The sequence below is a fragment of the Seriola lalandi genome, unplaced genomic scaffold (genome assembly GCF_002814215.2).
Source record: "Seriola lalandi dorsalis isolate HSWRI2012SDOR001 ecotype SW California unplaced genomic scaffold, Sedor1 jcf7180002054939, whole genome shotgun sequence".
Classification (NCBI taxonomy): Eukaryota; Metazoa; Chordata; class Actinopteri; order Carangiformes; family Carangidae; genus Seriola; species Seriola lalandi.
In genome coordinates this window covers 684,537-696,814 of record NW_019525659.1, presented here as the reverse complement: position 1 = coordinate 696,814, position 12,278 = coordinate 684,537, and the positions used below count along the sequence as shown (strand labels likewise).

At 41.0% G+C, this 12,278-nt stretch overlaps 1 protein-coding gene across 1 annotated transcript; it reads left to right on the top strand.

Annotated features, from left to right (window-relative positions):
• Positions 1-8,062: 8,062 nt before the first annotated feature.
• june (JunE proto-oncogene, AP-1 transcription factor subunit) lies at positions 8,063-12,025 on the top strand. Its single transcript, XM_087171686.1, has one exon. The coding sequence runs from the start codon at positions 8,211-8,213 to the stop codon at positions 9,252-9,254; it is 1,044 nt and encodes a 347-aa protein (XP_087027812.1). The 5' UTR covers positions 8,063-8,210; the 3' UTR covers positions 9,255-12,025.
• Positions 12,026-12,278: the final 253 nt, after the last annotated feature.

The window sequence follows — 12,278 nt, the reverse complement described above, 5'->3', positions numbered from 1 at the left end:
CCTGTTCTCCAGTAGTCCAGCAGTCTGGACTGTGTGGTCCAGGTTTCATCGTAGTCCATCTGGTGGAAGGACTTAGACCGGTTGACAAATCCTCCTGTAGATGGGTTTGACCACGAATCATGCTCCTATGGTGCAGACACCAAGCACAAGATTCATAGGAGCCGATCCAAACTGAAAGAGGCAGGGAACTAGTGAGTTAGTCAGCAGTCTGCCAATGGCAACACCTGCAGCTTTACTCCTATACTCCCATTCTCCTGCTCTGGTTCCTCCAGGAAGAATTTAGCAGTGTCCATCACCTCTGGTACCAGGGTCGCAGTGCTCAGTTCCACCTCCAAGAGCTCTGTTGGTTTAGCATCTGCTGTAGAGAGTGGAGCAGTAGAGATCTGACAGCCAAAGATGCTCAGGAGCTTCCTGTGCAGATTTGGGAGGAAGGTTTTTACATCCTCTCCTGCTGCTTGACGGACGACAGAAACAAACCTGAAGTCCTTCCTGCATTCAGATCTTCCAGGAGTTCTTCTTCCATCTTCGCTGTGGTCCAGGCCTGTGAACGTCACTCAGTCTCAACACCAAGATAATTAACTGCCAGTCAGCTGATTTCATTTTTAACAGTAAATATTTTAATATCACTCTGAAGTCTGGAGATCTAGTCAGCCATTAAGAAAATGAATTTCTGTTGCTTCAATCGGTTCCTTAAACCTGAAAAAAAACTGGGTTATCCATCTTCTACAACTTTTACACATTTGTACACATTTGTAAAACAGCTGTAATGTAATTTGTCAGTTTTCCATCAGCGTATGAGTCAAATCAATGTAGAGCGCACTCGCCCAGGAAGCAGACAGGTCTTGTCATGTTTCTGACAGACAAGTAATCAGCATAAACTGCCTCAGCATCATTTTCTGCATCACAGAGCACAGTCTGAATCAGTTCACAGAAACAGCTTATTACACAGTGCAACTTAAATATAAACAGTGCACCTTTACATTTTGACTAACTTACGTCTGCTGGTTAGCAGTGTTGCTCTTCTTCTGAGAAGTTGGATGGTCTCATCTTTTGAACTGGTTCAAAAACAAATTGTGTGTCCATTTTTAAAAGACGTCAAGTTTCGATGAAGAGAAAAACTGAACAGGTCAAACATGATGAAGGGGTGTGGACAGCTGACCATTCATATACCGCATGGTACCTCATGTTCACAGTGTACATATAAAAGAAAGCATGGAACTCATTTTTTCCCACAAAAACACCTCTGACTGTAATTAAAGTGTTTACAGAATCTACATCTTTCATCCCTCAAACTACCCAATCTCCACTGGTTACAGACAAATCATTAAAGCAATATTTTTGTAATATCTATATTATAAATTACAAATCTGCAGAAATGAAGTGATGTTATCACATCAACATGGAGGGGAGTCTCAGAAGAAAGAGGAATCCATGATGTGAAGAACTGAAGCTGGTCAAGAACGTCACAGTTACAGATTTATGTTTGTTCAGTTATTTTCTTCAAAATCTTTTTCCTCCACTGAATGATGACTCAGTTCATCTCCTGAACAGGCAGTGGACACATCAGCTGTGTGTGTGTGTGTGTGTGTGTGTGTGTGTGTGTGTGTGTGTGTGTGTGTCGGCTGCTCCACCTACAGTAAGAACTATAATTACTTCGCTCTGCCAAAGTAAACACACACACACACACACACACACACACACACACACACACAGTGGTTATTTATTGGTTGGTTTTCAGACTGTTTGAATATTTTGGGATCTGAAATGAAAATGAACAGAACATATTGATATCAGGATCCAATCAAGCCTGACATGATGAAGCATCACTCAGCTGTGACTATTGTAGGCTCATTGGCTACCACTGAGGTCACAGAGGTCATGTTCTCTGTATTGTCTCAGGGAACATGAAAATTATAATGAGTTCTCTTTTTACAATTACAAAACCACAGGTGTAGTGCAGCCAGAATGATGCTCCACCACGTTTTTTCTCCAAGTGAGAAAATAGAATATTCTCCAGTCAAATTTCATGTAGATTTTTAAAATTTTGAACATCCGATTGATTTTCAACATCATATCACCTTAAGGTATTCCACCTTAAAAGTGTTGGTAGCTTCTGAATGGGAGACTGAACTAAATCATTTTTTCTACCTAGTGGCAAAAAATCCTTTCATTCGTCGTTCAGTCTTCTGCCGGTTTCTTTATTTGTGATATATTTGAACAGAAACAGAAAAATGAAAATGAAAGCTAGCTTAGCTGTGTTAGCATAGCTGCCTGCACTGCAACTCTTCCTCAGAATGGATGGTTTGAATGTGGTTTCATTTGCTCAACACAAGTAAGTAAAATCATTCAAAACACAAACTGATGATGTTCCTAGAAAAACTAAAAAAATTACAGTGTTGGGGGGTTTCATGAAAATCACAGAACATCATCATGATGACAGTGACTCCTGGTTAAACCTGAAAGTGGCTGGAATATTCACTAAATGGGACAATATTGTTTATTATTATATTATTATTGTTGTAACTTTAGCAATGCATTACTGCTTCCACTTCTGCTCTCCTCCTGCTCACTGTGCTCCTCGGCTTCCCTGTCACACTCCTGCATCTTTTCCTCTTCCTCTGCTCCTTCCACCTGTTGCTGCACGATGACGCCGAAAGACACCATAGAAGTTGAGGCTGTTGTGGCCCCTGAAGCGAACATATGTGGGATTTTGACACACTTGACGGCCTCTGCATGTAAATTCTATATTTTTCGGGCTCACAACTTCTGCACATCTCTTCTCCGTTTTTGATGTTGCTGTCTGTCCATTGTTAAGGTGTCCCTCCTTCGTCCACAGGGGGGTCGCTCTGACACAGAGGGGACAGAGAGGGAGGGGTGGGGCCAGCACAGTAGGAGAAACGAATGGACCAGTCTGGGGTCATAAAAAAAAATAACCAATGGGTCGCTGCCCCAGTTATATGGGCAGGTAGTTGATTTTTGTGTATGTGTGTGTTTTTTGTGGAGGGGTGTTTTTTTTTTTTGTTTTTTTTTAAATAAAAATTAAAAATTCAAATCATATTGACCCCAAGGTGAGTCGGCCTACAGGGAGAGTGCCCAGTATGCCAGATTATCAGTCCAGCCCTGGTCACACTCACTGGCTCAAATCTGTTTTATGATAACCACGTTATAACACTTAATGGAAAAATGATTCTCAAAAAATATTTATGAATTTCTCTATTATTTATTTATTTAGAAAACCATCAGGCAACCCAAGAAAATATCTCGCGACCCCCGGGGGTTCCCGACCCCAAGGTTGAGAACCAATGATTTAGTAGAACGGTCAGATTTAAATATAATGAAAGTTAAAGCAAATTATATAATAGTCCATCAATGGCCGTGTAAATGAGTTACTTCATTAGAAAATATGGGAATAGGGTAATGGACAGAAAACGTCAGCGTGAGTCACTTGTGATAGAGAGAGAGAGAGCGAGAGAGAGAGAGAGAGAGAGAGAGAGAGAGAGAGAGAGAGGGAGAGAGAGAGAGTTCAGTCTCTCTCATTGACTCACTCTGTGTGTTGTCGGACCGCTCAGCAGCTCTCTGTGTCGCTCTGTGAGTATTAACCTTCATCACGCGTTATCATTGTCCGAATTAAGATCGTGCTGTTGTGTTATGTTGTGATGTTGTGTGTCAACAAGCCGCCGCTCCGCTCGTCAGTTAGTCCGGATGGTTGTTGTTCCGTCTGAAGCACCGATCGCTCCGCTCTGCCCCGGTCTGAAGTTATTTAACGCGCGCTGTTAAACTAAATCCTAGGAGGGAGGAGCGGGTCTTATATCATTCAGATACATACATATATATATATATATATATATATATATGTATGTATGTATATATATATATAGTTACAACATCATTTCTTTGGATTATAATTTTACATTAACTTGTGGTAGCCTAATTATGTAGCTGCTAGAGGTGAAGCAGATTTCAAGTATTTAACTCCCTGTTAGACAGTTAAAATCGCGTTTTATTAATTGATCATGTTGTTTGTATGTGAAGTCTTTATTTGGGGAAAAGAAAATTCAGTACAAAGTCCAGTCATTTATTTTGAAATGTAGTGAAGTGTAAGTAGCAGAAATAAGAAACAGCCTGCTCAACAAAAATACAAGTAACTATCTGAGGATGGAGCAAGAAACTGTCTGTGTCTGATATTCACTTAGTGCAGATTTATTTTAATAACATGTGTTGGCTGATCATTAACAAGACACGCTGATATGTTGGAGGTCATTCACAAACACAGTTGTCATTTCGTGGTTCCTCCACCAGAGAGCACTGACTAGTGGTGCAGGCAGTGTGGCTTTTAAATGACATCCTGATGTTACAAGATACTTATGCATTAACAATATTTCTGACAATATAAAACTCTCAGGGTGTTTTAGAGGAGCAGAGAGTCAGAGCTGTGGCTCTTTTTTAACACAACTCACTAATCATTGATGCAAACAGATGTCTGAGTTCAGCTAGGGGCGACTGTTCAGCTGGTGATTAACAGACCAACTTCAACCTGCTGTTAGATTATCCTCATACATGCTAAATATAAGTGTTAAGACATTTGTATGAAGGTAAATATGATGCAAAATGCTGGAGCTGGTAGAGCAAAAATCTGAAATCATATAGTTTAAATGTGACTGGTTGAACCAATCAGAAATCAGAAGGTGAAGTGCTCTTTTGCTCTGACACAGCAAGTCATGAAGTTTATTCCCAAAGCTAACTAAAGACTTAATCACTGCCACCAGACCTAGTCCTTGGAATGAGTAGTAGCACAATGAGAGGGAATATGCACGTTATACTCTAAAGTCTCATTTGAAGCCTCTGAAATCTGAAGATTGGTCAGTATTTACGCTAGTCATGTAGCAGATGACTAGCTAACGTTAGTGCGCCTTCACTCTCATTTTTTGTCTATACGTCATACGGATAAGGTGGTTTTGGTGGTGTGCGTTTGTTTAACTCCTTAATCACAGCACTATACCAAAACAAAGCTTTTGAAAGAAGCTTCCCCTGACTTGATCCAGAGCTGATCCAACACACAGACAACAGCAGAGCAGAAGAGCGCTTCATCTTCTGACTTCTGATTAGTTTTCAACACATTTACGACAACAAGTTTTGCAAAAGTCAAGATGCACAGATTGGTCACTTTGTGATGTAGGGAAACGCATCTGTGAACCTGCAGTGACCAGTTTGAGGTTGTAATAACAGAGTTGAAGTTGTACTGGAAAAATGACCACAAGTAAAATAAATCAATAAATGAATGACTAAATGTTACATAACAAGTAGACAGCTGTCATTGTATTTATGTAAATATCAATCTACACATTTGTGAATATTTTTCCTGTGACTTCACAGACAACAGTTGTGTGAATCTTTTCTGAGTGAAAATGTCAACATACAAGTTCACTTTTTTCCACAAGCTCTAACTTCAAATTCAGTTTGTATGTGTGAATATTTTATATAAGTGACATTTCAAAGATATGAGTTCAGATTTACCTTCATTCCTTCTGTCTCCACTTTCCACTAAAATCTGAGCGGATTTTTCCTTTTCCCTGACGTGCTGCTCTGATTCATTCTCAGGAAGTGAATGTTTGAGATGATGATGGACCTGAGCTGAGTCAGATCCTCACACATCTCATCTCATGGGCAGTTCAGTTACTGGATGACACAGTGTGTGGCTTTTACTGTGTGATGTAGCCCCCTGATCTTTAAGGTTCAAGGATAGGTTTAAAGTCACATGTCCACATATGTTCATGTGTGGGTTTTTGTCACTGTAATTGTTTTACCTGTTGATACTGACCTCAGAGACATCCCTTCTTAATGGAGGATAAAATCTACAGTCCTGGCTCTGTGTAAAATGTTTTCCAACGCTCTTGTTTGAGATTTAATCTGTCTGACAAATCAACTGACTATTTTCCACAGCCTTTACTACAAATTTCCCTTTTTGTGTTAGTGTTCCTCTGCGAACAGTCCGCTGAAGCGTAAAGAGGGAGGAAGAGATTTCTTTACAGCCAGTGTGTGCAGAAGGATTGATGACAGTAGCCAGTAACTGTATATATGGGCATGTGGATAGTAGTAGTATTAGTATTAGTAGTATTAATAGTATTAAGATACACCTGAAATAACTGTGAACCTGTCCTTTAATGTTATCAAACCTCTTCCAAATGATAGAAGTTGCTCTTTTCTGGAAGCACAGCAGAGCCAGCAGCAGGAACATGTTGCAATATTATTAAAACTTTTTAATCACATTAAAATTTATACTGGTAGTTTTATAAACAGCAGAATTTACACATTCTATAAAAGCAAATATAAGGAATCCCCATAGAAAAATGTTTGTTATGTGCATATGTAAATTGTACGTAGGTGCAGGACTCAAAGGCCCTGGAAAGACATGTTCTCAGTCAGTTAGTGCTGCACTCCTCCATGAACACAACATTTTCTGTATTTACCTGTTTGTCTGCTCTGTGTTGGATAAAGCTAACGTCACATATGTTAATGCACCAGTCAGGGTTTGCTAACATTATACCACAGTTATGATGTTGTTTGCTCATGTTGCCAGGCCAGTATCAATCAAATGTGATCAAACCAAACCACACTGTCCTGATCAAACAGATTATTTAGCAATCAAGCACATAACATACAACATAACATAAATACTTAAAGGCCCTTATAGTCCATATACTTTAAAGGTCTCTGTCCATGTGTAGTGTGATTATAGATCAGGTCTAGCTTCTATATTAATACTGTGAAAGTATCAAAGCCTCAGTCCACAGAGAAATGCACACAGCCTGTATTCAGAAACTGAGCCTTAAAACCAGCCGTCAGGGCTTCTGGAACTTTGTGATGTCACAACAAAGCAGTCACCGCCCTCAGCCACGCCGCAAGTCCCACCCACCTGGACCTTGCAGGATTTGTTTTCTCTGAGTGTTTTCCTGAAATCTGCTGTTTTCATTGGATCACTCAGAAATCAGTCTGCTAATCAGAAGAAAGGCTCAGAGCCTCCTCTCTTCTGATTGGCTCACCAACCTGTTGTTACTAGAGCTCCAGAGAGAAGCCTGAGAGAGGAGATGTAAAAGTACACTGAGATGGTTTTTGGTTCTTAAAACCAAAAATATATCTTCTGATGGATCAACACTTCAGATAAAACACAGGAGAAGAAGAAAATATGGAGCTTTAAAGGGACCCTGTAGAGGTTTTGACCACTAGTAGCAGTACGAAGCAATGATTGTAGAAGGGCATCCCCATTTTTATATGTATCATGCACACACACACACACACACACACACACACACACACACACACACACACACACACACACACTCCTGTTGCCTGTCAACACGTCAATGGGTCCTTAAGCAACTGCCCAACTGCCCATCCCAGCTACACAACTCAAAATGTGTCCAAAGAAGAAATGCTGCTATGTTGCTTTGGACAAATGAATGGGATGTAAATGTTGTATATAGTGTGTGATGTTCTCCACATTTTAAAAAATAACCACAAAGGAACCATCAGTGGATGTTCCCTGGCACTGCTGATTGGATGGAACCTTGAAGGGGATTTTACAGGAATGTGTCCAGTTTAATTTAGTGAAAGGCAGAAAGATGACAAAGAAAAAGTTTATAAAAATATAAAATGTATCAATTATGTCATATTAGAGAAAATTATTATAATAACACAATTAATAACACTAAATAAAATACATATAAAGACATTAATATATAGAGATCCAGAGTGTTCATTCTCGACCCTGATTGACAAAGTGTCTAACTGGACACTTCACAGGCAACACTATGTCTGTGAAAGAGAAACAGAAATCAAGACAAAACAGTGGAACTTACAGTATTACAGAAACAACACACAACATGCACACACACACACACGCACACACACACACACACACACACACAGAGAGAGAGAGAGAAGGACAGATAGAGAGAGACAGCAGCAGCATCAGCACCACTTCACAGTTTACACCTCAGTAATCTCTGTCCTCATGGTCCTCCTCTTCCTCTCACAGATATGTTTGTTTTTCCTGCAGGGACTCATCTTCTCCTCTTCTTCTTCTCTTTGTTTCTTCTTCTCTTCATCCTGCCTTCATCCTTCAGCTGCTGACGTCAGTGGAACATTTCAATCTCCTCTGATATTCAGGTTAATCTAATTATGAAGATTTCCTCTGAGACGCTTCTTCGTCAATGATGGCCAAGATGGAGACTCCTTTCTACCACGACGACTCTCCCGCTGTCTCCGGCTACAGCCACATCGCTGAATACGAGCGTTACTCTGGAAACAAGATGCTGATGAGTAAGAAGGCCATGTCAATGGCGAGCAGTCATCACTTCCCCGGCGGCGGTGCAGCAGGAGGGAGGGGCGGGAACCCCAACAACCTGGGACTTGCCGGCAACAGCTCCCTGATGACATCGGCTTTGTCCTCAGCAGCGTCCTCAGCAGACATGAACCTGCTGAAGCTGGCATCCCCCGACCTGGAGCACCTGATCATCCAGTCCAACCAGGGCCTGGTCACCACCAGCCCGGTGCCCAACTCCACTAACCCCTTCATCTACCGCAGCCAGGCCACCAACGAGCAAGAGGGATTTGCTGACGGTTTCGTCAAAGCGCTTGCAGACCTTCACAAGCAGAACCAGCTGGTGGGAGGTGGCCCCATGTCCCCGTCCTCGTCCTGCACCGTTTCCTTGCAGGCGTCCTACCAGAGGAACCTGATGTCCAGTGGTGACATGCCCGTATACACCAACCTCAGCAGCTACAACCCGGGACAGATGCCATACTCTGGGGGGCAGATAGCATATGGTGGTGGCTCAGGTGGCGGTGGAGCCCCTCAGCCGCACACCCGAGGCTTGGACGCCCCTCAGACTGTCCCTGAGGTTCCTCACCCACCAGGCGACCCCATGTCCCCGCCCTCCCTCTCTCCGATCGACCTGGAGACGCAGGAGCGAATCAAAGCGGAGCGCAAGAAGCTCCGCAACCGCATCGCCGCATCCAAGTGTCGCAAGCGGAAGCTGGAGCGGATATCACGTTTGGAGGAGAAGGTGAAGGTTCTGAAGAGCCAGAACTCAGACCTGGCCTCCACCGCCGCCATGCTGAGGGAGCAGGTCGCTCAGCTCAAACAGAAGGTCATGAGTCACGTCACCAATGGCTGCCAGATCGCCGTCAGCTCAGCTGCCGCCACCAAGTCTGGAGGAGGAGGGGGAGGCACTGGCAGCGAAGACTCCAGCTGCTGAGCAGACAGGACACACACAGAACAAGCGAGAGATAACAAGCGATTTTACATTTTTGGCATTTTACTCATGCTCCTGGTCAGAGCGAGCAGAGAGCGAGCGACTCAGTGTCAACGACGCCTCAACTAGACAGATGGATGTTTAATGGGATTTACGATGCCTGACAGTGAATCACAGTCAATCATCCACCCGGAGGACGCAGAGCAGAGAGGAGACAGAGGGGATGAATCCCTGACGTGAGCAATGTTTAAACTTTGGACCATTTTTAATTTTGACTGTGAATATTTAAAGAACAAATGGAAAGGGATTGAATCCAGAGACTGTTCAGCAGCAGAGTTCACTCAGAGGTGTGTGTGTGTGTGTGTGTGTGTGTGTGTGTGTGTGTGTGTGTAACTGCGTGCGTGTGTGTGTATGTGTGAAGAGACACGATACATTTATTTGATGGCAGTTTCCAGCTGATGACAATATTCTTTATTTTCAGATCCCAGTAAATAAACTGTCCTGGAAACAGAGGAAACAATTTTCCAGCTCTTATAAATATTTTTATTGATAGTAAAATCATTTAAAATGTCACTGAATCCGAGTCAAGAGGATTGCTCATAAAACATGATCAAATGAATATCAGTGAAGTTAGTAATCTATGTGGATGTGTTGTAATCAGACTACTATCTGCAGCGCAGTTTTCTAGTTATGATTTACACTAATCAGAGTTTTCAAAGAGACGTTTTTAATATAATGTTTCAAAATCCAGCAAATGCCTGACTCCAAATGGCCAACACTGCACTTTGTTTGGTAATCTGATCACTTTAACCTTCTTACTTTTATTTTACTATAATCTAATTGTGTGTTGATGCAGATGAGTAACTGTCAATTTACAAAAGTGTCCAGCTGTGTGGTGTTTCAGCCGTCGTCTGCTGGAATCTTCTCCCAGTTGTTTCTGGATCTTTCTGGGAACAGGACTGAACGAAAGGTTGAGTTTAAGATCTGCCAGCGAGGACATCTACATCTGGTTTCAGTTAAAAGGAAGAAAAACCGGCGCATATTTATTTAGTCTGTTTTCAGTTTGAAAAACCAGATTAATGAGGTTGAATCTCTCACTTTTAACATCTGACTATTATTTTTTTATATTTTTATTCTTCAACAAGTAACAAAATTCTGATGTGAGGGGAGAATTTCTCTTAAACTCCACAGCCGCTTCAGATTCTCTTAGATAATTCAGATGTATTTGACTGATTATTGATTTATATTTTCTGCAGCAGGAGAAACGATATTGTCAGTGTCACTGTGAACATAAAGTGTTTCATTCTCTCATATCTTATTCTCATTTCATAACAACACTGAACAAACAAGATATGACTGTTGAATAATATTCATTATTCTGATGATGATGTTAATATGTAACTCCTTTACTCTTTTGGTTTGGTTGTTTGCAGGTAAAATAGAAGCCCATTTATCTGCAGTATTTTACCCTCTGGTGGTGACAGGCTTTTAAAACACAGAATATGGTTTTATGAAAAAATAATCTCAGTGGAATCAAATATGTTTCGCCTGCTTTAGGAAGAACACCATCTTCAGCACCAGGTTTCATCTGAAATCACTTGATATATTGGATATATTTTCACAGTGTGAAGCTAAAAGCCCCGTCTGTCTCTTGAATGTACATCAAAATGTATATGAGGAATAATCACTCAGAGCCGTGCAGGTGTGACAAAAAAGAAACACTCTGGGGTATGTACATTTATTTGAAACTAATTATCGCTGTGGAGATGAGGTCCTGGGTCATCTTCTCATCTTTCAGGAGGTTGTAGAGGTCCTTGAGAGAGTTCATGGGTTTTCTGAGGTCCGGTAGGAGAATGGATCCTTGAGGAGGTTGTAGAGATTGTTGAGGCAATAGTAACGGCCTTCATATGGGCTCCTGTGATCCTGGGGGAGCTCTTGAGATCCTTCAGAGAGTTGTGCAGATACCTTAGGGAGCTCTTGGAGAAGGTTGTAGATGTACTCATCCTGATGTTTGATGTGAACATTAACTCAAGCTCCTTACCTTGATCTGCGGGAGTTTATGTATCACACTGCTGCCACGTGATTGGCTGATTGGATAACTCCATGAATAAGCAGGTTTACAGGTGTTCCTAATAAAGTGCTCAGTGAGTGTTTATCTTGAAAAAAAATCAGATTGGGTCTTTAATAGCTAAGCACTTATTCACTTAACAAAATCTAAGGTAAATAAGATGTTTAATGCAGTGTGCTGATCGATATTTATTACACATTGTCATCCTTGGAGATAATGTTCCCCTTCATATTTTTGGAGTTTTTGTTTTGTACTGACTTTACTCTCCGGTCAGCATGTCTATATCATGTTACAGTTTTAATATTACAGAAAACATATACCTGCAAATAAATAAAACAAACAAGTGAGCAATAAGAAAATAAAAAAACAGACTAAAGATCCACTGCATCGGACATCATACTTGTGGATGAAAATAACATTTCAGTTGCAGTTGCATGTTTTCTGACATTAAACATGAGTGACTTAGTGAGAGTCAAGCAAATATTTTTTACTTGAACGAGGCTTTTGACATCTCTAATGATTCTATTTTTGTACAAATGTATAATAGTTGTTATTAATATTCTGAAATGTGCGTGTACAATCTGATTTCATCAAACACTTGGTCTCTATTTATTATGAATATCTTTTGTTATACAGACACGTTTGTGTCTTTCACAATGTTCTACTGTGTTGAGATGTTTGTGTAAATATATCAGTATTCACCTGCTACTGTTTTGCTTCTTTGTTACTTCATGATTATAAGGTCTACAGGTTTATTCTCCTGAACACCTCGCTCAGGCAGGACTCACTGAGCAAGGGATCAAAAATTAACACAAAAAGATTGATAATCTGTCAAATTTGGGGATCACTTTGATTACACAGTACATCATACAAGTCCTTATTATGAAGCTTCCTGGTATTGTTTTTACTGTAAAATTGGACACTGGACAGAACCAAATGAATCTTGATATAACTTTAAA